Source organism: Trachurus japonicus, chromosome 8, assembly GCF_045865225.1.
Source record: "Trachurus japonicus isolate A0001 chromosome 8, Traja_1.0".
Lineage (NCBI taxonomy): Eukaryota > Metazoa > Chordata > Actinopteri > Carangiformes > Carangidae > Trachurus > Trachurus japonicus.
Genome location: NC_140914.1, coordinates 16059131 through 16086276, shown reverse-complemented (window position 1 = coordinate 16086276; position 27146 = coordinate 16059131). Strand labels below are relative to the sequence as shown.

Genomic DNA, 27146 nt, shown 5'->3' with positions numbered 1-27146 from the left:
AGTACGAGTTTCCTTGAACGCACCATGAGTTAGCAGCCCCCGCCCTTGTCAGGCATCAATTGGTCCTCGTGCTACGTCACCACATTCACGCGCATCCCTTGGCTGCACACACAGCCCTTCATGCCGTTCTCTCCCCTCATTGGATAACACTTGTATCCCACAAGGAAAATTTTCTCCTCGGGTTACAGCAGAGCAGAGTGACGGAGAGACTCGTGTTTAGGCTGAAATACTTCATGTAAGTGATTGCTGACGGAAAATAGGACTATTTAGGACTTATATTAACAAAAACATTCCACTGATATCTGCTTTAACTCACATAGATCCTTCTCCGTAATGAGATAATTGCTCTGTTATGTATGAATTACACAGCACATGATTATCTTTGTGTTGTTGTCTCCGTGATTACACAACGACCATGAGACACTTTTAGCTTTTAGTCGAAACAGGCCCGGACCAAATATTTGAACACCTGCTACCTCCCTCGTCTATCAACATGTTATCATTTCCATCGTGCCTACAAGGTGTGTGTGTGTGTGTGTGTGTGTGTGCGTGTGTGTGTTTGTGCAGGTGTGTTGCAGGCTTCGGCTTTCTGAAGTGACAGATTTTACCAAATCAAAAACAAAACATGACAATCTGGAGATGAACATTTGATGCTGACGGACAAAAAGCATTGAACTGAGAAAAAGGGTATCTTAAAATGCATAAGACTGTGATATTATCACTCCCAGTAACATTTCTTCCTTCTTCCTTCCCAAACTTAGACAACTGGGTCACCAGGATGCTCCCACTGAGCAATTTTAATCACAGGCATATGGCTCACTTCCTGTTTTGTTATTTGGTGCCAACGTTATTGCTCGGATAAATACGTAGACGAATAGATAGAAAGGCAGCTGATACACTTTCAGTCACTATAAAACATGGCTTTTCAGTCCACTTCAGTGAGACTACGTAGAAAAAGTGCAGGACTGAACCTCAGCCTTTGTCTGCAGGATTTTATTGTGACAAGTCACAACGACAGTAACAAGTATCCATGTGTGTGTGTGTGTGTTTGTGTGTTTGTCACTAGCACAGGTAAGTGCCTGTGACCGTGTGCTTAGCCATATAATTCAACTGTCAGTGAAGTTGCAGCCTCGGGCTCTGAGCATTGTCTGCCCTAAGTACTTCAGACAGGCCTGCCACTGCCTTGCCTCTGCTGAGTCACCCTGGGGCTGCGCTCTCTGACAGATAGACACACACACACACACACACTCACGTATGACACAGGGGTACACTGTAGCTTTTGCAATGACACACCTTCACAAACAGAACTTAATGGACAAATACTGATATAAGCATCTGAAGAGAAAGAGAGAGAAAAAAAGAGGCAGATGTGTACATACAAGAGCAATTATGAGATTCTTGCTGAAAACACCCCCTCCAACCACCTACACACACACCCAGTCAAACACATAACACACACAGCAAGCGGAGGTGTAGATGGACAACCTCGCTGTAGCTGGATCGATAGCCAGGTGGATGAAGGATGATGAAGGGATGGGAAATGAAGGCAGTAAACAGCAGTAACAAAGAACTAATTCCCTGCACCAGTGATGCAGAATGGCACAGCAGACAAGAAAAGAGGCAGCAGGGACACTGAGGGGAGCTTTTGACTGAGAATGACAAGATGTGAGTGTGACTGTCTGTCTGTCAGAGATGGAGCCAAAGACACAAACATGCACAAAGCACACACACACACGCACACGCACGCACACACACGCACGCACACACAGCGTTGACTGATTTCATTAGTTGGCTAATGAAATCTTTCCCTGCCTCCCACCATGATACACACTGATTTCTGTTTCTGCTCATGGGTCATCAAGGTTACTTTCCTCCTCCCTCTCTGTTTCTTTTCTCTGTGTCTGTCTTCCCCTTCAACTTGGCCAAAAAAACACCACAGGTACAGATATCTTTAAATAATGCAGGCAAGGCAGCAGAAAGATGTCTGACTGTGGGCAGACATTTGCATAGGTCCGACTGTTTTCTTCTCTGAGATTTCTACACGCCAGATTGAGAGCATTTGAGTCAGACAAACATTGTTTCACAAAACTACGAACGTGTGTGAGTCATAATTCAGTGTTTATTAATATATTTCAAGGCATGATAAATGCAAAATCCAATACCATGCTGTAAAAAGCACTGGTGACTGCTGAGCGGTAATAAAACTGCAGTCCAAGCCAAATCCACCTAAACAGAAATCACTGAACCATTCAGCCTCCATTCCTCAATATTGTAACCGCTTATTAAAGATAATGAAGTGTTTCAAGCTAGATAATGTGCGTTTCGGCACATTACTGGAGAGAAAGCATGAAAGACGGAGCAGAAAATATTTGAAAATGGACGAAAGAATAATAACTCAATATAAAAAATAGACATAACAGTCAATTAAAAACAAGATGCTGGACACGAATACAAGGCTAGACAAGAGGGCAACACGATGAGAGAAGAGAGGGCCGAAAGTAAAAGGAGACAATAACAAGCTGACAGCTGAGGGAGGTGACAGGAGATCAGCTGTGGCCTGCCCTGTCCATCACTTCCTGTTAGGCTTCGACTTAAATCCAAATAACTGTGTTTCCGTCTTGACTTCAGACATTTCAGTATGTCATACTAGGAAAGAGAAGCATAGGTCAAGATTATGGGCAGAAATCCATTGCCATTCTTTCCACGGGTTAATGTGGATGTATTTTAGATCAATCATATGTTGTAAGACAGCTTGTTTCGAGGAATCACCTCACGCCGCTGAGTCCTGACAGCCAGAGAAGTGGAGGATAAATCGACTGCAGGGGGGCTTGGAAAATTGTGTGTGTGTACAGTATGTGTGTGTGTTTGTTTAGATGAGGGGTTACATTGGTTCAAGTGTCTGCAGATGTTTGTGTGCCTGTTCCTGCCTGGCCGTTCTGGGCCAATCTCTCGTCTTTTACGATCCGACCTCATGGCAGCTGGAATTGCGGTGTTGTCGGGCAGTAAATTGTGGCTCTGATTAACTGCTTTGACCAGCAGCTGGCTCCACTGCCCACTTCAACAGGGTCCAACATCATCAGAATACAGCTGTGCTCTAAAGGCCTCGCAGCAGGGAAAAGGTCAGGGAGCTTCATGCTGCGTGTTCCAATTGATGTCTCTTGTTTCTTTCCAGCTGTGTGTGTGTGTGTGTGTTTGTATGTGTGTGTGAGAGAGAAAGAGAAAGAGAGAGAGAGACTATCCATCTGCCAGTCTGTGCACATCTGTCTGACGATCTGTGATGCAGGTACATGCGTGTGCCGGCCTCTTTCCATCTCTGATGACCCTGGGTAAATGACGAGCATCATTAGTGGCAGCCTCTGGGCGTTGTGGGACTTCGAGTGTACTGTCCTGTGCTATCAGCTGACAGGCAACAGTAGATAACCTTTCCCCATGAGAGCCCAGTCACATTATCTCCCTCTTCAAGCCCCTTTTGTTCAGGACAGAGGAGAGCGACATGAGAAAAGCACTTTAACAAACAAATAATACCAACTCTGCTCCGCTCCCTTCCTCACGCCTCCTCATAGCACGGCCACGCTCCTCTGGGACAATGGCCTGGTCCCTAAAACTCCTCTTTATGTGACTGAAACATGTGGATGCAACTCACATCATCAACTCACGTCATGGCTGCAGTGATCATTTTTAGATGCTCTAAAACAGTGGTTCCCAACCTGGGGGGCGCCAAAGATCCAGGGGGGGTCGCGAAGCCCTCTTGATTTTAAGGGGTTTAATAATTTTAATGTAATTAAAATGTTAAATAAATGAGTAGGCTAAGCATTTAATTCATATATGTGACAAAATCAACTAAATTCAAGGGCCACATTAAACATTTATTCATGTATTTAAAGCAGATATCAGTGGCACGGCCGTTTCGGCTAATGCTGTGTTCAAGGCAGGCTTTTGAAACCGTAAGTTACAGCTTCAAGTCACAACTACGACTTGGTAGCGTTCCAGGTAACCCGTAGCTCGTGTTTTTACCGTCCTGTTGTCTGTGAAAGTTCCCTATAACGGCCACTCGTAACTTCCGACCCGTGAACTCGTACCAGATCGAACTGGTATGACTTCACAGGAAGGAAAAACACAAAGTACGAGTTTCCTTGAACGCACCATGAGTTAGCAGCCCCCGCCCTTGTCAGGCATCAATTGGTCCTCGTGCTACGTCACCACATTCACGCGCATCCCTTGGCTGCACACACAGCCCTTCATGCCGTTCTCTCTCCTCATTGGATAACACTTGTATCCCACAAGGAAAATTTTCTCCTCGGGTTACAGCAGAGCAGAGTGACGGAGAGACTCGTGTTTAGGCTGAAATACTTCATGTAAGTGATTGCTGACGGAAAATAGGACTATTTAGGACTTATATTAACAAAAACATTCCACTGATATCTGCTTTAAATAGATAAACAAATAAATTATAGGCCTATATCAATAGATGACTGAATATCAACAGTTTTAAAACATTAAATACATAATATACAGCAGGGCAATATCAGTCACAACAAATGCTACTGATAATAGTATTTTTGGTTACAGAAGTTAATACATTTATAATTGATCAAAAAGCTAAGCTAGCAGCAAAAAAAAAGAATAAAACTGCTGATCTTCCTATAAAGTGATGCAGGGAATGTCATCATCTGTAGCGAGTATGAGCTGAGTGATTGAATTAATAAAAAATACAAACACAATATTTCAATTTAGCATTGGCTGATACATCGACTTGTTTAATCAAATAGGCCTACTGGCTAGCATGCTACAGTATGTTCAGCATGCTTCTTTACAAGTTACCAAAACCAGCATCTCACTCATCACCCCAAACACTTAAGTTATGTTGCATGGATATAACCCCAGATCTGACTTCACTGTGAGGTCAAAGGGGGGGGGGGGCGGGTCACCAAAGTTTTCAATGGTAAAAAATATGGGTCCCTTAAGAAAAAGGTTGGGAACCACTGCTCTAAAAGAAACTCTCCATCGGCCCTGAGCAAAATGAGCAGGTAAACAGAAGGTCTGGATGCTACACAAAACACAAAAACTACCTTCCTGTTTCTGTTTCCATTTGCAACCCAAGTGGGGCTGAACTGAACAGCCAACACCGCCGTCCCAGGGAGGGGGAACACAGACGGCAACGGAGAGCAAAGGAGTGTTGGAAGATATGCTTGGATCAGCATACAAACAGACGCGAAAAAAACAAACAAACACAAACATATCACGCGCCTGATCTAACCACACTGACAGGTTTGCCTTCCAGGGCCAGGTATTGGAGCAGGAGGGCAGTGGAGCAGGTGGTGCAGAAAAGTAGCACTGGTAGGCTGGGCAGCTCTCCATGCCAGTTGGCACTGCCAACCGGCCCCCACCCCCCCCCCCTCCCCCCTTCCTATGCCCTACTGCGTCTCTGTACTGGGATATACACTGTACATCCTGTCCCCGTTGGGGGTGGAAGAGGGCAGGAGGGACGGGAGGGAACCTATCCAGCATGACAGGCTGTTTAGGAGGACTTTATTACTGCAGCATGGTTCGCAGGGGGAGAGGAGGGAGAGATGTACAGCTTGCAGAGATTTTAGGTAACAGTTGGAGCAGAGAAAAAAGAAAAAAACTCACAGGAAAAAGGCAGAGGAGAATGGATAGAACGATACCAACGTCTGCGAGTTGGCTGGTTACTGGTGGTAGAATGAAAATGTTATCTTTGCAGTGTCTGTGAGTGAACCCATTCAGTCAGAAAGCATGAAAGACACATATGCATTTTTCATAAGGAATCACATCGGCACTCACACTGTCGTTTCTGACAGTAAAGGAGAGAGGCAGAGTGAGCCTGTGTGTGTGTGTGTGTGTGTGTGTGTGTGTGTGTGTGTGTGGATGGGGTGGGAGTGGGAGTGGGAGCGGGGGAAGGCGAGTGTTGACCTTCCCGCTTTGCAGCTGAGCCCAGGTTCCTTCTGAGGCATTAAAGGTCATCTAAGAAGGTGAGCAGAATTATTCACAATGTCAAATTAGGGCAAACTGTCTTCTCTGTCAGAGATAAACAGTAAAGCGCTGTTTCACATGCTGTCTAACAAAATTCTGTCCTCTGAATAATATATGGAAAAGGCTGTTTCACACTTTGCTTCACTTACTACACACACAAACAAGCACGATGAGCAAAATGCTGATTTTTTTCTTTTTCTTTTTACACATGCACTGGGCCTGCATCCAACAACACGCTTTATCAATGCCAAGTGGTATGTTTAATTGGAGTAGGCTGGTAGATTAGCGCTGGGAAATATAACTACCGGTATACCATCAAACAACACAGCTCTGTCAACCTGAGGAGATTCTTTGAAACTATTTTTGAATCTAAGTACTCCATGAAAATCTCTGTATTGTCACGCAATGTTTTGTGCTTTACATAAATATTTGGTTCACAACATTTTAGCATTAACATAATGAGGAACCTTCACTTTTGTAACATATTTATTGGACTAGGCAAAAAACAAACAAATAAACATATTCCTATCATGTTATCATGCTCATACATTTTTTTTACAGTTGCATTTCATAAAACTTCTGCAAAATTACACATCAACTAATATGATGTTCATCCATATCAGCCATCCCCAAATTACTATTGATCTACTTAAAGGATGCCTGCCCTGTGTGCCTCACAGTATTTAGTGTATTTAGATCTCCCACTACTTTTATTTTGTCTAATAGTAACATTATTACCTACTTATAGGACTATTTACTAAATTGCAATGCTAACTTTTTCAAATCAAGTCTGTTCTTGTAATAAAGAAATAACTTTACAATTAAGGACTTTATTACAAGAACTCTTAGACCTAGTTTATCAGGTCCGTATCAAAATGCATCAACCGAGATGGTCCTGCCTCTTCATCATGTTATTATGTTTGTTCTGTGCCTAATGCTCATTAGTTCATTCAGTGCAGTGGTTTCCCAACTTAGAGTTCAGGACCCTTAGCAAGGGGCCAAAAAGTAAATAAATCTTAGAAGTTGCGAGAACAATATTAGACAACACAAAGTTGTTTGCTTGCAAGTATATTGCTTTGTTTTAAAAGGTCAGCATTCACTGCAACAGCAGACTTCTCCTGTACGTTGAGAACAAAGGACACAAAGATCATGTAAATTTGTAACACTAGCTGTTCTGCAGTATGCTGCTGGCTAAGGCTGCGTAAAGCTATAGAACTAAGTCATTTTATTTTGTGAGAAGTCAAGTGAGAAGACATGAATGACATCTGCCAAACAAGGTATAACAGACTGGGTTTAACTTTAGCCATGCCTATTATGTGCATGTCAAATTCACTGAAGTTCTTTGCAAACACTGACAGACCCCAGATAAGTGACAAGTTACATAAGCCCTATTTCACAAACAGAAATGAAGTCTTTCATGCCACCTGGGCTTTCTCAGCACATTGGCTCTCAGTTTTGGTTTTAAAAACACATCTCTATAAACTGTGAATTACGTCAGATTACTTCTCCGCTCACACACAAAACACAAAACACACTGTCCCAGCACAACAAGCCATAGTGATGTCTCTCTCTTCCTGTTGCAATCAACATAATCTGTCAATATCCTTCCCCTCTGTCTGGCCCCAACTGCTGTAAACAGAGGTGGCAGGAAAACAAAAAGTTCCATATGTGGAGAGTGTGTTTTTTCCTGGCTTCAACCGGGCTCCACCATGGCTCACTTAAAAACGACAATAGAAACACTTGACATCTCTCCAAAGTATTTAACTCTCGCTTGGCTGTGTCTGTCTCATACTCTCTGAGCTCATTTTGTATTCGGTGTGTCAGATCTCTCCATCCTTGACCGTCTCAGGCTGCCATGGTCTCCTAGCAGAACGACAGATACAGTCGACATCCCCTAAAGTCTTTAAACCCCTACCGTCATCCCTTGCTTAGTGGCCTGTATTCAGGGCCGTTGCTAGGAATTCTGGGCCCCCTTAAAGAATACTAAAGTGGGCCCCTCCCCCTAACTTTTTCTTTTTTTTTCTTAGACTATGTATTATCGTTTTTTATTTAGCCTTCTTTGTTTTGATGCTAATGCAGCATTACACTGCAAAAACTCAAGTATTTTAGCAAGAATATTTGTCTTATTTCTAGTCAAAATGTAATTTCTAGTCAAAACAAATCTCATTATACTTAAAATAAGACACATCATATTAAAAGTAGCTTGTTTTTAGACACTTCTTACTTCTTTCAAGCATATTTTCACTTGGAATAAGTCGAAAAAATCTGATAGTGGAGCAAGTTTTTCTTATTACAAGCACAAAAAACTTACTTTCACTGGCAGATTTTTCTATTTATTGTGAATTTAAATGAAAATTATCTAAAAACAAGTTAATTTTTAAGGTAATGAGTCTTATTTTAAGTGGAAAAGAGGTTAGTTTTGACTAGAAATGAGACATTTTGACAAGAAATAAGACAAATATTCTTGGAAAGATGTTGAGTTTTTACAGTGTACTATGAGTATTAGTCAGGGTCTTATGCAGAATAAATCAGTCATACAACGATTAGACTACTGGGGTTTTTTATGGGCCCCACTGGGCGCTGGGCCCCTAGAATTATCATCACCTTTCTCCCCTATACAACGGTCCTGCCTGTATTTTCTCTTGTCACTCTTGCTGTCTGTCTTCCTCTCCTCCTGTCACTCTCTCCATCCAAAACCCAACTATCCTTCCTGTTCCTTCGTGTCCAAGCCTGTGTCCGTTTACCTCCTCACCACACGGGCTTTAGGGACTCCTCTCTGCGAAGCATTACCCCAGCTGACATCATCCTGAAAGCTCAAGCTCATTTTCCATCTAATCTTTTACACCCTCTTCCTCTCCTCTGTCAAACCCTGCTTCTTCCACACACTCTTCTGAATACTAATGCCCCTACCTTCTTTTCATCTCTAGCTTAATGGTGGCCATATGGCTCCTTATGCCATTCAGTACATCTGGCCCATGCGGCAGAAATGTGTACACGTCGCTTAAATTTGCACTTCTAAACTTTTTTTTGTCACTGTGGTGTATAATTTCACTTTTATCTCCCATGTGGCTCAATCTCTTTTCAAAAGAAATGTTGAATTGCCCTCATTCAGTCTGTAACTTGTTTTAATGGAAGATTTAAGAAATAAAGAAATAAAATGGCAGAATAGGAATAAACCCTTCGAGTCTTGAGGATGTCACAGTCTCTGAAATTAAACATTAGATTTTTATGAGCTTTTTCTTTTTGATCAAAGAGCAGGACACTTTTCTGAAATGCTTTATGAGTAGCCTTGTGTAGGATGTCACATTCCTTCTTTTTCTTTTAAATTCTTATTGCTTTTATTCTTGACCTTGGGTTTCTCTGCCGTTATCTTTCTGTACTAAAAGAGTAACACAATTTAATGTGGCCATTAAGAAATCTTTAGTACTTTAACCTTTAGTTCTGAAAGATCTTATATGACTAATGCCGTAATTATTCAACACATCTTCAAAATGGAAAGTCCCACGCAAAGGTCAGGAGTTGAAACAAAACTACTAGACGTCTTTTCCATGACAGTCTTTCTTCAAACTGAAATTCAATATCATCGCATGCTGAATTATCTCCACCTGAGACACTATTGACCCAAAAGTATAAGCAGTGCTCCTTTACTGATTAATCAGCGACTGAGTTTGTGGCCCCGGGTAAATGATCAAAGCAGGCAGCCAACACAGACACAAGTTTCTCCCTCCCTCTCATCATGCTCCACCACTTTCTCAACTCGCCCTCTGCTCTAATACCACAGACTTTGCTTACTCAACGTTCTGAGTAATGGCATCTTGACTGGGAGCTGATGATGAAAATGTACTGGATCTTCTGCTGAGCACTGTGCCATTCCCCGAGGACACTTGATACAGCTGGAGTAAATGAGGTTGCTAACTACAAGCTCAGCTCCCACCACTGAAACCTCTGAATCATAGGCTACTCTGCCGTCTAGTGCATTCAGAAAGTTTTTTCACATTTTGTTATGATGCTGTCTTGCTGCCAAAATCATTTGTTTCTTTAGTTTCAAAGTCAAAAGGGAATTTTAGATTAAATTAAAGCAGAAGTAAGCGATCCGGTCGTTTTGGCTAATGCTGCGTTCCAGGCAGGCTTTTGAAACCGTAAATTACAGCTTCAAGTCACGACTTACGACTTTGTAGCGTTCCAGGCAACCCACTCGTGTTTTTCCGACCTGTTTTACCTGTGAAAGTCACTATAACGGCCACTCGTAACTTCCGACCCGTAAACTTGTACCAGATTAAACTGGTACGACTTCACAGGTCGGAAAAACACGAGTTACGGGTTGCCCTGAACGCACCATAACTTCTTGTCAGCCGATGGAGTTAGCAGCCCCCGCCCTCGTCATGGATCTATTGGTCCTCGTCCCTACGTCACCACATTCACGCGCATCCCTTGGCTGCACACACAGCCCTTCATGCCGTTCTCTCTCCTCATTGGATAAAACTTGTAGGATACAAGAAAAGTTTTCTCCTCGGCTCAGAGCAGAGCAGAGTGACTGACAGACCCGTGTTTCGGTCCAAACACTCTATGTAAGTGATTGCTGTCGGAAGATATAACTATTTAAGACTTATATTAACACAAAAATATCGCTTACTTCTGCTTTAAATTAAACTGACAAAGGTATTTAGACTCTTCACTCAATGCTTAGTTGAAGAACCTTTGCAACAATTACGTATGTTCTTATTGACAAACTCTGCACATTTGGATTTAGGGATTTTCTGCTATTCTTATCTTAAAATCCTCTCCAGCCCTGTCGTATTGATTGTGGAAAGAGACTTACAGATCTCCCCAGAGATATTAGATATTAGAGAGTCAGGGCTCTGACTGGGTTACTTAAAGGTAGGGTTGGAGATCCTGGAATTTTTTTTGTGAAAAAGCATTAAATTACTTGGTTGCAATCTGGGTGTGGATCCCCAACCCTTCCTCACAGAGTTGACTAAGCATCTCCTGTGTTGTATTGTCTTGCACTTGGGGCCATTGTCCTGCAAATCTTAATCCAATTCTGAAGTCCTGAGATGTTTTCATTGCATTTTTGCTCTGTTCAACTCTACCTCCACCCTGACCAGTCTCTCTGTATATGCAAAAAACACAAAGCACCACAATACCATCACCATTCTTCAACGTTGAGATAGTATTGTATAGAGGATCAGAGGTGCCGGTTTCCACCAGACATGATGTTTATAATTGAGGCCAAACAATTCTGCTAGAGAATAATTTTGAATATGTGTCTTTTTCCAACTTTTGTTGTATTAAATTCAGGGGGAAAAAATCATGTGTTTTGCTTTGTAATGATAAATAAATGAGTCTGCAAAGAATTTACGGAAAATGATTTTAAGGCTGCAACATAACAAAATGTGTTGACCTGTGTCTACTTAAAAAACGGAATTGACAGATTCATTAAATTTCATGGTCAAGCACAGAAATAGGGGCAGGAAACAATCTGATATGCAGCCTGTAAAGATAAGCATTGCAGTAATGTTTGTTGTTGAAGGTGTCATTTAAAAAACAGCGGATGCAGAACTCTGACTCGACAGAATGAGACAGAGGACACAAAACAGATGGGGTGTTAGAAAGAGAAAGACTGAAAGTAATAAAAGGATGGGGAACGACCTCTACTGGGAATATATCAGGTACACACACACACACACACACACGGATAGATATATACAGTAAATCAGAAACGGCCCTCAGGAGTGACCGCATGGGGGATTCCTGGGGTTATAAAGCATGAGGATGGAGGAGCAGGTGACAGCAGGAGGGATGGAGGGGGGGCTGTCTCATTGAAGACAGAGCAGGGAGTTGAGCCTGGAGTAGGGAACTAGGTTCATGGAAGGAAACAGCCACACAGTGGGACTACAAGTAGGATGAGGCCAATGGTGTTTTTTTTGTTATTGTCACCAAATCCCACAAAAAGCTTAAATCCAACATTTGAGCCTAATTGAATTTATTTTTAGTGTTGCATGTGAAGCCAGAAGCCTGATGGTTTATTCCTCTGTGCAACAGACCTCCGCTAAAAACACATCAGTGTGCCACACTAATGCACAGGGTGACACGTGCTTTCCTGTATTCCTGTAGCGTACTCTGAGTCAGTCTTACATACTCAGTACTGGTGCTATAAATACTCACAAACTGTGTACCAAGAGTTTTTCATCAGTGTTTCCTAAAAGCCATAGTGCGTAGCTGTTTTGGGAATTTACCTTTGGCATCTATTACTGGGTCAAAACAACAGCTAAATGATCAGCGCTGCCGCTGCTCACCAGTTACCAGAGGCCAAAGTCACATCCTCTTAGTTTTTATTAAAGCATTTTCACAACATTCAGAATAATGTCAAATAAAAAAGACTTGTAAGATTGTTATATGGACAAATATAAGCTATACAGCACAGAAAAGGAGGGCAGAAAGGTTTATATAGGACGGTGTCCAGAGGGTTGTAGGGCTGAGGACTAAAATCACTGCCTCACTTGTGGTTGTAGGCCTTAAGCAACCAGTCAAGTTGCAGTTTACTCTATGTCTATCCATGAGTCATATCTGTAAGACTTGAAGGAACCTAATAAAAACCATTATGTACATTTTTGTGGTATGGTCACAAGGGTTAGGGGTCAGTGTTTTGTGAACTTTGACAACCAAACTTTCTTGAGTCCAAGTGGATGTTTGTGCCAGAATGAAATTCCCCCTCGGCTGTCCTGATATATCATCTTCACAGGAAGTGGAACAGGACCTTGACCATTGCCCATGGAAATCTGATCATCTCGTCCATGAGGTCAAGTGAACATTTGAACCAAATTTGGAGAAATTCCCTCAAGCTGTCCCTGAGATATTGCATTTTTGAAAATGGGACACATTCAGACGATCTCAAAGCAGACTGCCTGCGGCCGCCGCAGCAATCAGAGTGCAGGCATTAAAGAGGGAGGGAAGGGGGCTTAATAATTGCCTAATAGTCTTCCTATAGTCAACTGTATGAAAAGCAGAACAACACAGGAAGGGTGTAAACCAGCATTTCAACATACAGTAGCTAGATGCTTCCTCATCCTCCAACAGGAGAGAGCTAAACTGGCCTTACATACATACATAATGAATTTCACAGCCTGCCCTGCTAATAATAAAATACCTCATCATGATCTATTTATAGCAGACAAAAAATATGCACAAAAGTAATCATTGGGGACACACTTTTACTTCAGGTTACCTACACACTCAAGCTATGTACAGTCAGGCTGAGCGCAGTAGCAGGCTTCATGGGGAACTGGCTCCCTGTCATCTTCCCTCATTCATAATTCACACAGCCATTTATCACACACACACGCTCCTGCTGTGCACACTAACGAGTCACTACAGCCGACAAACATGGACAGGGTGCGGCTGCATGTGTGGGTGTTTATATTTAGTGTGCTTGAATGCAAAGCTCAGAAAGTGTGTGTGTGAAAGTGTCAGCAAGTGTGTGCGTGGGAGGGTGGATGGGGAGGGTTATTGTGAGTGTCACCTTAAGAGTGAGCTCCATCCATCAGTGTCAGTGAAGTCTAGAGTGTGTCTGTTAGGAAGAGTGCTGGCATTTTCTGTACCCTTGATCACAAAGGAGAAAGGCTTAGGATGCATCAATGACTCATGATAGCCATTTATCACCTGGGCATCAGCACAACTGAGAGGAGAGGCTAGCTTAGCCACATGCACAGCTCAATTCACACTGTGCTAACAGGGAAACGCAATGTACCAAATATACAACAGCCGCCGGAGAGAGACACACAAAGATGCTTTTACATTTCTTACACTTTCTCAAGGTTTGCGGATGTCTGCGACTGCGAGTCAGTGTGTGCAATTTATATGCGTAGGTGGCCTTTAGAGCCGCAGCGGCGAAGAATCGTTGCACGTGTTTTGCTCATTCTTGCCGGGCTCACACAAAAACAGACCTTCGCTTGGCCTTCACTGCTATGTGAAAGCCACAGCTTCGGCTTAATAAAAGTCAGTTTGGGCCCAGTAAGAGCAGCAATCCTTCCATCTAAAGAGAGCCGGCAGTTTCCAGTTGACCCCAGCTCCTTACAATAGCTAATTAGTCTAAGTAGGCTCTTGATGTAGAGCTGGAGTAAGTGTGTATGTGTTTTGAAACCTTTCTCAGGTGTTGTGCTGGTGGTTGGTGTTATGACTCCAAGCCAGTTGAAGACTTGAAGAGTAGGAGTAGGAGTAGGAGTGTAGGAGTAAAAACCCTGAGCAAGGTGATCTCTAAGAAGCAACCCTATTCATCTTCCTGTCTCACTCCGTATTAAACTATCTATTAAACTTTATCTTCTCTCTCTAACCTTTTTCCTGCATGCCCTCTCCTCCTTTCTGCTTTCTCTAGTCACTTTTCATCTCATGTCTGCAGGAGGGAACGTTATGTTTGCAGGAAGTCACACAAACACATCATCTCAGCACATTTGCATGTGTATGTGAAAGCCCCTACGGTGTTTGGTAACAGCCAGGCCTGCAGCATGTAGTCAATGAGAGACAGCAGCCAGAAGACGTTTTTATAGACATTATGCTAAAGTGCATCAAGATGACATGATTGAACTGTATCGCTGACTCTGGGAATTTGATGTTTTGTCCCCTGTGGTAAGGAATCCAATTCTACTGGTGATTGTGTTTGTGTGCCTTCTCCATTCAGGAGCCTTATTAACACTGTAAATTTGAGTACTAGAAAAGACTCTGAAGGGGCCGCAGCCTTGGGTATAATGAGATAACATTGCAGCATCCACCTCTGCACAATAAACTAATGCATGGCTGCATTACTGCATTAAACCAGCAGTTAAATGTAGTGACCCCAGGGGTATCTGGTCACGCCCTCAGGGTGGCAATCAGGGTCTTCTGGTGACACTTGGTTATAAAGCCTAGGCCTGTTAATCAGAGCAACTGAAATGTGGAGTCAAAGCGCATGGTATAAACACCCAGTTCATAGTATAACATCAGCACCTGTAGTGAAAAGTGTGATATCTGATATGTCTTGGTTACTATTTTTTACTCCCTATCAACAAAATTATAACTCAAACTAGAGCTGCAACAATTGATTATTTTAATTTCCAGGTTATCTGCTGATTATTTTTGTTTCAATATTTCAGACAATGTTAATATCTCTTGTTTGTCAAGGCAATCCTCAAAACACCCAAACTACTATAGCCTGACAAGCCAGACTATATCACTAAAATGTCTAGTCTGGCAACGACCGGTAGACCTCGGCTCAATCCAGGGGGCGGGATGAAGGCTGTCTTTCAAACTGCCTCTGCACCAATAGGGTAGCGGCGCTACGACCAATCAGAGCAAAGAGCAGGATGACGTTAGCCTGACAAGCCAATTAAAATGTACGTCGCCATCGCGTTAAGCCCGCCCAACGACTCTCTAAACAGATAGAGCGCTGTGATTGGTGAACACAATCGGTGTTCGAGACTCAAAAAGTTCCTTTGGCTCGTTTCTAGACCCACCTACGGAGCAAATATTTTTGCTGCCGCTAGGGGGCAGCTAGATTTCTAGACTACCAAACTACTGAATTTACACTTAAAAAAAACCCCAGAGAAAATTAAAAAAAAAAAAAAAAAATCTCGCTCAAGGGTTTTCTGTTTTTTCCTTCACAAATTACCTAAATAATTAATCAATTGGAGTTATAGTCGGGGATCTACTGAAAAGGAAAGAAAGGTAAAATGGTCTATGAAGGTTTGCACAAACATTTGCGACTTTTAAGTGTTTCATTCATTTATTCATTTTTAAAAATCCAGAACTGTCAAGAGTATATTTTTACTACAATATCAAAGAAAAACTCATCGCTGCTTTATCACAATGTTACAATAATGACATTTGTTATGGCACAGCACTGGTGCCTCTGTTATCATAACACTCGATAAGTAGCATTGAATGAAAACTGCAAGTGACTGAGCAAGGTGAACAGCGTGTACTAGACAACATGCTGTGCAGCATGTTACTCCCCACATTCCACATGTCCTATGTTTGCTCTGCAGGCTCAGCTGTGTCAGCTCCTCGCATGTGTGGCTCCTTATCAGACAGACAGTGGTGGCGCTGATATCAGGCTCTCTCAACCACCTCGCCCTGGGTCATTTCTGTCAGACTAGATAGAGGCAGGACACTTCAGCATTGAGTCAATAGGACAGCTGTCCCCTATAGGAGGGTGGGGAGGTCTACAGGGTCCTCTGACACTTGTCAGGATTAAGTGGAGCACAACAGGGTACATGGATGTTCAGAGCACAACTCTCCATGAGTATCAGTTCAATATGGAGCTCACTGGGCCATGTAGATAAGATTATGCAGAGCTCTTTAGGATAATATGCTTTCTGCTTTTGATCTAGAAACTCATTACACCACATGAGTACAAATCTTTTATTACTTGCTGCATGGGTCCAAGCAGCAAGCAATACCTTTTCTACACAGTCCCCCTAGAACAATTGCTGGTATACAGCCCTGCTGAGTAACAGCGGATAGCCTCAATGACTGCAGCTATAATATCCAGCTAATCACCACATCGCAGACCTTCAATAACCTTGCCACAATGGCCTCTTGTTTGCAGAGCATGACAAGGGATGCTACGGCTCTGCAGACTTGTTCAGTATGATAAAGCCAAAGATGAAAAATGGTGAGATTGTGTTGCTGCAGGCTGCGATGCCATGCTGTGCTGAACTATGATCCGTAATCTTGGGTGATGCCGAACAATGCAGTGTGATGTATTATGCCATTACTCTCTTGGCAGAGCTGTAATCTACCATGCAGAGCCAAGGTGTTCCAGGCAGGACTCGGTCACTGCAATACAATACAGCCGCTTGTCCCCCATGGCAACCTTTGAGGAGTCACATCCCCCTCCCAGACTTCAACCACCTGGGACTGCAGTATGCTGTGTAATAGTAATAAGGACCACAATCTTTTGCCACTGTTTATATAAACCATCCCGACATTTGCCACAGCAGCCTAACCACACTATAGTGGTATGTCTACCCCTCCTTAACCCCAAATCACAGTAAGCCGCTCCACTTGGAGCATCCCACTTCACTATCGACCCCCCACCCTCCACCCCGTCTCTCTACAGTAGGGCTGAATGCTGTGTGTGCATACTGATTTGGACTCAAGAGTCTAGACAAAAATTATGCTACGTATATGATTGCTGGCAGGGGGAGAAGACAGCTGTGTATATAATAAGGTGAAAAAGCCAAAGCGTTTACCTTTTTGTCAAGTGCAGCAGTGTGTGGATGGAGCGCGTGCACACACACACACACACACACACACACACAGCAGTTTAAGGTGTGAAATCCAGAGACTTAAATGTGTACAGCTTATCTTTATCTGCTTGCGGTCCACACTAAAGCTCAACACAGAGGTCTAGTTACATGGTAAGCTTAAAGTAGTGGTCTTCAGGCTAAGCTGCTGAAGTTCTGCCCGCTTAGTATCACCATCCACTGGACCAAAACTGAGTCTTAAATGGGAGAGCCAGACCACAGCAAAATGCACTTCATCTACCTCTCTAGTTGATTCCTGTTTGCATTTATCAGTCCCTGCTTCTTTAAGTGCAACGTCAAAAGCAGCCTCATTTATCGCGGTCAAGGTCACAGGTATAGCAGCCATTATAAGTAATTCTCCACTGAGCCTCAGGCAAATGCTGTACACTTTGCAGACTGACATGCATCCCTATGGAAAAGCATTCGCAGTGCAGGGGCAGGGATGTGTGAAAGCGAATATGTGTGTGCGAATGTGAATCTCCCAAAAGCACAAATGGCTCTCCCGATAACTAATACCTGCTGCAGAGCATGAAGTAATAGGACCGGAGTGGGGACACAGAACATTCATCACCAGGACTATTTGCAGCTAAGTTCTGCTCTGTGCTCAAATCAATCCTAATGTAGCTAATCAATTATTGTTCTGAAGGCTAAAAGGTAGACAAGGAATCGAGACAAATTAATACCATGGACCAGAATACAAATTATCTCCTGTTTTATAGCTGGCAAAGTAATGGCCTTGGTTGATTTTCTTTGATATCCACATGACATGAGAATCTTTCTTGATGCCTCATCATAAATAAACACAACCATGACACCCTCATTATAGGCAATCAATATCATTCACTGAGATAAAAACAGCTGGCTGGCAAGCGGCTGATGTGTTGGGGGTGGGGGTGGGGGGTCAGGATAACACCAGGCCAGTGTGGGAAGATATGATGATGGAGAATTACCAACATTAATCACTTTAGCCAAGGAGATTATCCAGTCTTGCTTAATTAGAAATCTCCCACAGGGCAAAAGAGAGGAGAGAGCAGGGCGAGATGGGATATACTGTACGCAGGTGCCCCAGCACAGCTTCACTCCACAGTTAAGTTGGAAAAGGTCATGCTCACAATTTCAAAGTGAATCTGAGAACATGCCTTACCTCGAGGCAGCTGGTTACTGAGAACCCGGTGCATAATGAGTATAAGTAGAAATGGGCTGAGCAATTTCATGAAAGAGCTCAAAGCTCAGCTCAAATTACTGACAGGTTTCTTTAGACCATCAAAGTGGAGCTATAGTGTTAATTTGGGTTACCTCTCTTTTTATTAATTCATTCAATTTATCAACCTGGATGATTCACGATTCAGAGCAGGGAAGACACGAGCAGGGAAGACACTGTACATACAAAACAGGAAGAGCCTCACAGTTGGAGAAGCTATAACCAGCAATTACAGAGGTACATTAGCACTAATTCGGAGCCTGCTCACCTTGCAGGTTGGATTAAATTGGATATTAACTCTCTTTTAGCTCTGTTTTTGGTCTCTACCAACTGCTGAGGGAACTATCTGGCTCTTTGAGTTGCTATGTTCACAAAGATGTATGCAAAGATACTTTAAGTAGCTATTATCCACTTGTCACACTAGTGTAGTGTTATGGATTGAGGCAGCAACTGCTCATGTGCTTAACAACTACATCTGCTCCATTTTTATTGTGACACACCACTCTCTGTAAACATCAGCAAACAAACAATTCCCATTTCCCCTGGAAACAATGGTTTCTTGACAGAGAGAAGAAGCAACACTGCCTCTGTCAAAGAAAAAATAGGGCCACACTGACAGTCTGCTCCGAAGGGATAATCTTCTGCAGGTGCCATCATTCTGCATTAAGCACAAAGGAAGGACATAAACAGGTACTTTCCAGGGAAACTGAGCCAAATATAGCCCCCACTTCCAGTAAGGAAAAAGCACAACACAACGAGCTGTGGCCTCAGTGCTGCCCGATACTGAGAAGCAAACACTAGAGTTTTGTGGAGAAAATGCACTGATCACAGCAGCTTTTGAAAAGCATCATTTCACTTTATCCTTCCAGTGAGGTGTGTTGTGGTTTAAGATAAGGCTCTATTAGACAAACATTTATCTGTTATAAACTACTGTGCTACTTAATTCATTGTATAAGTCATTTTCAAGAAAAACATCAATTTGTTTTTGGTTTTATTGTCTTCACCGTGAATATCTGTTGTTGTTTTTGAGATATACTGAGTTTAGTTTGTACAAAACTTGATCAATTTTTCAATTTTCATTGCAGATATGGTTTGAAGATTTCTGTTTAAGAGTACAGAACTACCTGGCAGCTGAAGCAGAGGGCTGAGGCTGGAAAGAGGAAGTGTTTGGTTGAAGTGGAGCAGGGATTTGTAGCCAGTTCCACAGCAAATCTCCCCGGGGAAGTCAGAATTAGAGGACAGGCCCACAGGAAAACAATTAAAGAACTGGCCAACTATGCGGAAAGGAGCAGCTATTGGCTGTGGCTGAAAAGGAAAAGATGCCCTTTGGGCCGCCAAGGTGACTGACTTACCATGAGACACACACCAAGGCCTGACTGGAGGGTGGTGGGCCAACCTCAGCAAAAGGTGTATATGCAATCAAAGGCTTTAACAAGTAATAAATCAAGCTTATTCGTACTGTGTTTATATTTCTCCAAGTTTTCGGACATTCTTTTCTAGAAAAAACTGTGTCAAATAAAAAAAATAAAAAAAAGTCATTTGTTAGAGCCTCAAAGCTAACTGCAATGTTGTCAAACTGTCCTACTTAACCACAAAGGGGCATGAAAACTGAGCCACAACATCTCTGTTCATCTTATTTGTAAGACCACAGGCCTCAGGTCAGTGCTGAGGAGCCAACATGCAGCTGTAACACTCAGCTGACCACATGTGGTTGCACCCTATGCGAACCATTACCACAATGAGCTATGAATAGATTATAACTACAATGAGAAGCTATAAATAAGGCAGTGTAAACTGATGAACATGTGCACCAACATGATGACACAAAAATTATTCAAAAACTCTGCAGCCTCAACTGTGAAAACAATCATAAGCCAAAATATCATTTGTATGAAAGTGAAATATGCACTGACTCAAAAAGACATCAAAAATTCCTAGAAGACAGCTGCACAGTGATCAGTGTATAGGTCAGAGCAGTTTATGTCTGAGCCAGGCAACAGGGAACAGACCCAGCCAGGATCCTGCATGGCTGCGATGCTACCCTAGTGATTTACACAGACTCAACTAGACAGTGGAGGATATTTTACAGCGCTGGAGAACAACTCTCTCCCGACAGCCAGCTCTCTCCCTGGCACAGCAAATCTATAGAGAGAGGATAAATCTTAGGAGGGGAGCTGAATACATGATGGAGGCAAGAAAGGAGCTGGAAAGGAAGAGGAGGGGTGATAACACTGTGAGTAACACATTTAGTCTTGCAATATAAAAAAAAAGAGGAGCACGAGCAAGAGCGGCAGTCACTCATTAATCTAAGAGATGAAGGGGAAGATGCAGGCCCATAAATCACTCCTGTTAGCTGGTAAAAGACACTTTTGCTCAATCTTGTTCCTTGACTGGTCACAGCACAGATTTCAAGGTGAAAATAACAGCAATCTGTATAGAGTCACAGCATTTCCTGATAGTTTGTGTGTGTGTGTGTGTGTTAACAATAATTGATACTGTACCTAGAATGCACCATACAAAAGTCAGTCATAGAGCCCCCAAGGAGACACATTCTACACCACTTAAACTAAAATAAACCTCATAAGTTAACTCAAATGGGCAGACGAGACGAACCATCTGGAGTACCTTTGTCAGACTCTGTCACTTACACTGTACACTGAGTGATAATGGATCAGCGAGCCTTAAATGATAAAAAGAGCCATTAAGCCAGCATTTGTTGCACTATTGGCGATTTACATAAAAATAAAAGCTGCAGCCATGCAGCTGACAGGCAAGTAAAAGAGAGGGCACAATAGAGAGGTGAAGATAAAGCTACAGGCGCTTCTCTATCAGAGAGGGCGACAGGCAGCAACATTAAGTTGTAAAGCCATCCCTGGGGTTCAGAGCGAGGTTAAGAGGACGGGACACATTGAGGACGTCTGGTAGACAGCATAATTCAACAAGAGAGCGAAAGAGTGGGAAGAGATAGGGTGGAATGGAAGATGGGAAAGAAGATGGCGCCTGTCTGTTATACAGTCACATAATGCCAACACCACAACTCATCTCTGCCGGGAACAAAAACATGATGCTAAAACACTGTGTCGACCTTGACCAATGTGAATGCTCCCCTGCAGTGTTTTCATCCACCTGGGAGCTGAACTGTGATATATTGGCAAAAGTATAGTCATTCCCTGTGGGGATGGCAGGGGAGGAGTATTATAAGACATAAAGTTTAGCATATTATGATGCCAAAGTTTGTGGACCCATGAGGGAATAATTGCAGCAATAAGATTCATTGTTACAGCAAATTTGGAGCAATTGGTGGTGACCTTGGTGCTTGTTATTCCTGTTTGGGATTAAACTAATAACATCTACCTTTTTCATACTATAAGCAATTGCAAAACACTGAGACATGAATTCATGAAGGAAAAAATCTTAAAAGACGTACCTTTGAGCTGGTCAGCCACCACACTCTGTCCTATTCTCTCAGGGACCTGTCCGTCTTCATGCTGGTAGCGGTCATCCAGGAAGTTAGCAGTAGCCTGCGATAAGTGGACTTTCCCAGCCACTCCCAGTTGTTCCATTAGGTTGGCCAGGTTGACGTCGTTTGACCAAACATCAAACTTGAAGCGTTTCATTCCCAGAATGCCACACAGCACAGTGCCAGTGTGGACACCCACCCTCATGTTCACCATCTCCCTTTTCTCCTGGCAAAACTGTTCAATAGCTTGGATCATGCCCAGGCCCATCTCCACGCAGCAATAGGCGTGGTCTGGTCTGGGTTCAGGACAACCGGCCACACAGTAGTAACAGTCTCCGAGAGTACTGATCTTTTCACAGCCGGTGAGCTCGCACAGTCTATCAAAACGTCCAAACAAGTCATTCAGAAGTCCCACGAGAGCATGAGCAGATTTGTTGGCAGACATTTTTGTGAAGCCGACAATGTCTGCAAAGAGGATGCTGACGGGCTCCATCCGTTTCATGTTGAAGGGTCTGAAAATTATCTGGCCCCGAGGGATGGAGGTTTTCTTGCGTTTATGATTTTTAGGGCTAGAGATGACAGCTGCTGCACCACTAGTGGAGTATCGTTTAACAGAATTGTCACCTATCTCTTCATCACCCTGCTTCATCAGTTCATCAGCCACAAGTCTGGGCATGACGGAGTGGATCATTCGCTCCTTCAACGCTTTCTCCACCTCTAGATCCTTGCCATGCATTATAGCCTGTCCCACCTTAAGGAAGGTGCTGCGTGACCGCACCTCAGACATGATGAACAGATGCATGCCGATGGCGTGGGCGCAGAGGTGGAGCAGGGCTTTGCCTGGGCCCAGCCAACATAGTGTATCCCAGTCTGATTGAGTGGCTATACTCCAGCTCTCCCCTACCTTGGTCAGGTGCAGCCAGCCCAAACTCTCAAAAAAGACAGAGTAGAGAAACCCAAGCAAGACAGAAGCATAGAGTCGAACGTGGAGAACACTGTAAAGCAAGAGAAGAACCTCAATACAAAGGGAGAAGGTGCCTACAGGAGAAATACAGGGAGACAAGGTGTTACTTCCCAGAAGCTTGTCATATGACAGGTTGTATGTGGGCCCCATACCACTAAACTCTTCCACATCGAGTGTAGGTGTGGGAGATTCTGGTTCCCTGAAGCTTGATGTCTGGATTTGGGGGGCCAGCGTAAGGATGAAGGTTACAACAATAAGCAGCAGAGACGCCTGATTGTAGCAGCGAGAATAGAGCTTAGTAAAGGTTAAGAGGAAAAGGAGGAGGCAGAAAAGGAGGAAGGATGCGGTGGGAAGGAGAAAGGCAGTCCTATCGCAGCGGGAAGGGTTGGTGGCGAAATACAATCCCCAGAGGAGGCCAGCGGCAACCAGGTAAAAGAGCACATAGCGGAACCGCCGCTGGGTCTGTGGGAAACACCGTTCTCTACAGGCCTCCTCCAAGATTGAAGAGTCAAACTTTGGGTCCCAGAAATGACCTGCAGATCTCTCAAAAAGCTGAGGCATCTTCTTCTGTATGCGAAAGCTCTTGACTGTCAGCTTCCTGACTCCGGACTCCCCGGAGCTGCAGCTCGAGGAGATGCTGTACTTGCAGTGCTTGGATCCCCCGATGAAGCCTCCTCCGATTGAACCAAGCGGCCCGCCTCCATGCTTGTGTTTGACACCGCTGCCAATCCTCACCGAGACGCCTCCGTCTCCACTTGAGTCACAGCTCACTTCTGTGTTGTGAGGCAGCAGTTGTTGATGTTGGGGCGATGCCATGTTTCGTTTCAATCTGTCCAAAAAAATCAAAAAACTATGCAGAAAGTACTGTTAATTCGAAGACAACACAGATAAAACAGTAAGGCAAGATATGAGACACAGACACAGTATAACCTGGGTAATGATTGTTAAATCTTAAGAGTGAAAAAAAAGGAGAGCACAAAAAAGCTTCTTCGGAGAAAATTCCTCTCAGTTAGCAGTGTAGTGGCAGTAGAAACACCAGCAGGCCTTCCAAAGATTTTGAGTAGTTCATTATTGCCACTCTTGACGTCAGTCCCTGCATTCCTCTACGTTCCCGTCTGTTTTGACGCACTTGAGACTGCAAGGTTCACTCGCTGCCTGCTTTGTTCCAGTCCACTCATCTGTCTGCACACTGTCTCACTCATTGGAAAAATATTTAGGAAAACTCTGCATAACAAAATACTGTGCATGAAGGGAAAAGTTATAAAAAAAGAAAACCTAGTGAGTCAAGAAAATATTTTAATGGGACTCTTGAGAAGTTGCGTGATCACCATCAGTGTGTAATCCAGCTGAACTGTGTCACTGAATGTTTTCTTGGAGGGTAGCCAAAGCAGTTTCATTACTGGTGCATGTCCATTATCGCTTATCCATTTAGTTTTCCGTGCAACTCGGGTACACTGGGAATACGGAGTGGTGTTACTTTGTTCAAAACAAATCCTCTGCAGCGTTTGTTTTCATGTCTCTGACAACAAGTGGCAAGATATGAATCAGCTGTTTGTCGTGTTGCTTGGAGAGAAAGAGGAGAAAAAAAGGGGTCAGCTTTTCATCTCAAAGAGCAGATCAGTTTCAGAAAGCCTCGCAGGAACATGAGCGCAAAAACTGCCACTGCAGGGCCTAATCGCAACAGTTCCCGTGGACGCAGCCCCGTCCTTTCCTGACTTTCCGCTCCGGAGTCTCCACTGACGCCGTGTCTCCAAACGCAGAGGATCTTGTGCAGGAGGTCTGCAGGACACACGTGAATGAGAGAGAGTGAGAGAGAGAGGGGGGTGCGGAGAAAATACACTACACTGTTTTGCTTTATAGCTGTCAGTGTAAACACGCTCCTCCAGGGCGATGCACCAACCGGTCTAGACTCAGTATTGCATCGTTATTGCTTTGGTATATCCACTCTCACGCACCAAATGTCACCAAGTCATCCTTACCGGTGCGCCCCGAGAAAACATCCACATGTCCTGACCACGCTGGCTCCTGGTTCAGAGCTGTATAGGCTATTCTGTGTCAATCGGACAGCTGAGATGAGGATTTAAAAACAGCCCTGAGCAGACAGACCGCATGAAGTGGCCACTCCGTCCATTCCTCCCTCGTATCTGATGTAAAGTTTGCCCACGGCGGCTCGCTCGGTCCCCTTCTCTAAGCAGATGACGAAAACCCAGAGAGAGTCAGGCTAATTAAAAGGTCTCCACCTCAGATCCACGCCCCCCCTCCCTCCCTCCCTCCCTCCCTCCTCGAAAACGCGCAAACACAAGCACACACACACATACACACACTCACAGTCTCACACTCCTAGTCCCACAGGTCAAAGCAGAGTGCTATCTTGATCCAGCCACTGTAATTGAAATAGGCTACACGTGATGCACAGGAGACTATCTTCATATCTCCAAATAACTGCCCTCTAGTCCAAGACAAATAGATGGTTCAGGGGCTCCTGCATTGTCCAGCTTTTTTTTTTTTCCATTCCTTGCAAACCTCCACAGTGAGCTGTGATTGTCTTATCTCCGTTACCTGACCATCCTCTGTGCGCCTTCGGCAGCGTCGACATCCGACCGCACGAAACGCCGCTGTGTGGTGTGGTGTGGTGCGCTTATCCAGGCGCGGTGGGCAGCACAGTGGCCGCAGCCGCCACCATCTTCTGTGCGCTCACAGCCGTCCAGCCGAGAGATGCCCGTGTGTGTGCGTGTGTGAATGTGTGTGTGTGCGTGTGTGTGTGTGTGTGGTAATCGAGAATATTATTAAAGACATTTCCGCCGGTTCTTTCAAAATAAAACCCCCCAAACAACGCTGTTTCCAAATGGTCTGCTACCACTGAGGCGTCAAAAATCAAAACAAAAATTAAATCTAGCACTCACATGACTCATTTAGCTGAGTATTATTATTACATTTATTATTATATTATACACATTTCCGTCTAGCAATTGTGTGCCTCTACTCGTCATTCTTACTTGTTGATAAGTTTTTGGTGATGACATATGGTCTTGCTGGACATATATCTTTCAGAAATATTGGCTATTTGTACAAATAGCTAGTTTTGCAACACGTCAGGCTAAGCTAACTTTTTAAAAGCTAGCTTACAAGAAAGGTTGTTTAGCTGGAAGAGAGAGAGAGAGAGCAATACAATTGGGTCAAACTACTTCAGTGGTTCAAAAATACGTCAAAGAAAGTATTAATTATCGATTCGGGACAAACGTGAACTCTTACATGCTCCACGCGCAGACTTTTCTGTGGTGGTTTATTTTGAAAATAAGCAGCCGCGCTTCCGGTGTGGTGGGTGTTTGGTGCTGAGCTGAGCACAGGAGGGAGACCGACTACCGACAGGAGGGGAGGGGAGTGGAGGGGAGGGACACTGTGGAGGTACGTGAGGCGCACACACACACTTGGGAGGGAGAGAAACGAAGAGACCCGACGTAACGATTTCGGGGAATGGTGGGGACGTGTTTAGTTGTTGTTTGCCCCCCGCCCTTCAGCCAAACCATCTTTCTTAATAAAGTGTATAATGTAGGCTAAATATCTTCCCTGGAAAGCAGAAGAAAGAAGTAAAGTCATTTGGAGAGAGAGAGAAAAAAAAGAAGTAGAAGAAAAACAGCCCTTGATGACATTTGTCAAAAATATCACCACCACCAATAGACTTGTTAGGTTTGAAGAGTGATGAAAATCAAGTCAGCAAAAGATCAGAATGAATTCAGGTTTTTTTTCTCACTTCAATTTCAGCACATTCAAGACTAGGCTATTACAAACAGTGACCTTTCTGAAATTATAAGACCAACATCAACATGCACAGTGTATTAAGTAGGCTAAAGAATCTCCTGCTTTCATGCCTACGGGGGATTGTTAAATAGTAGCCCTCCGCAATCTGCAGTGTGGCCTCATATAGATGAACAGTGTATTGTGAGAGGATCCCCAAGAGGGTCTGTGCAATTCACATGCATTTAGGTGATGACAAAGGCATGTCCTTTATGAGAGGAGTGAAAAGACTTCCTCCATTTATACATCCACACGTGATTAATGTAGCCTACATAAATGTTGGGTCCAGTTAGCATTAGAATAAATCTTGTTTGCATAGGCTACCATATAAAATGAGTAAGGTACAAACTGAAAAGAGAGGAGGACCATTGAAATCACACAGAGCAGGACACAATAATTTGTTTTTATTTAAAGTGTGCATGTTTCAGACAGTGTGTATGTGTCTTTGCCTTGCGC

At 43.6% G+C, this 27146-nt stretch overlaps 1 protein-coding gene across 2 annotated transcripts in view; it reads right to left on the bottom strand.

Moving 5' to 3' along the window:
- The window catches only part of adcy9b (adenylate cyclase 9b), a 39070-nt gene extending 13428 nt beyond the window's left edge, over positions 1-25642 (bottom strand). For both annotated transcript variants that reach the window (XM_085784226.1, XM_085784227.1), the window contains exon 1: positions 21899-25642. In XM_085784226.1, coding sequence (XP_085640352.1) covers positions 21899-23711 — 1813 coding nt within the window. In that variant the 5' untranslated portion in view covers positions 23712-25642. The remainder of the gene's footprint in view (positions 1-21898) is intronic.
- Between the last annotated feature and the right edge of the window lie 1504 nt (positions 25643-27146).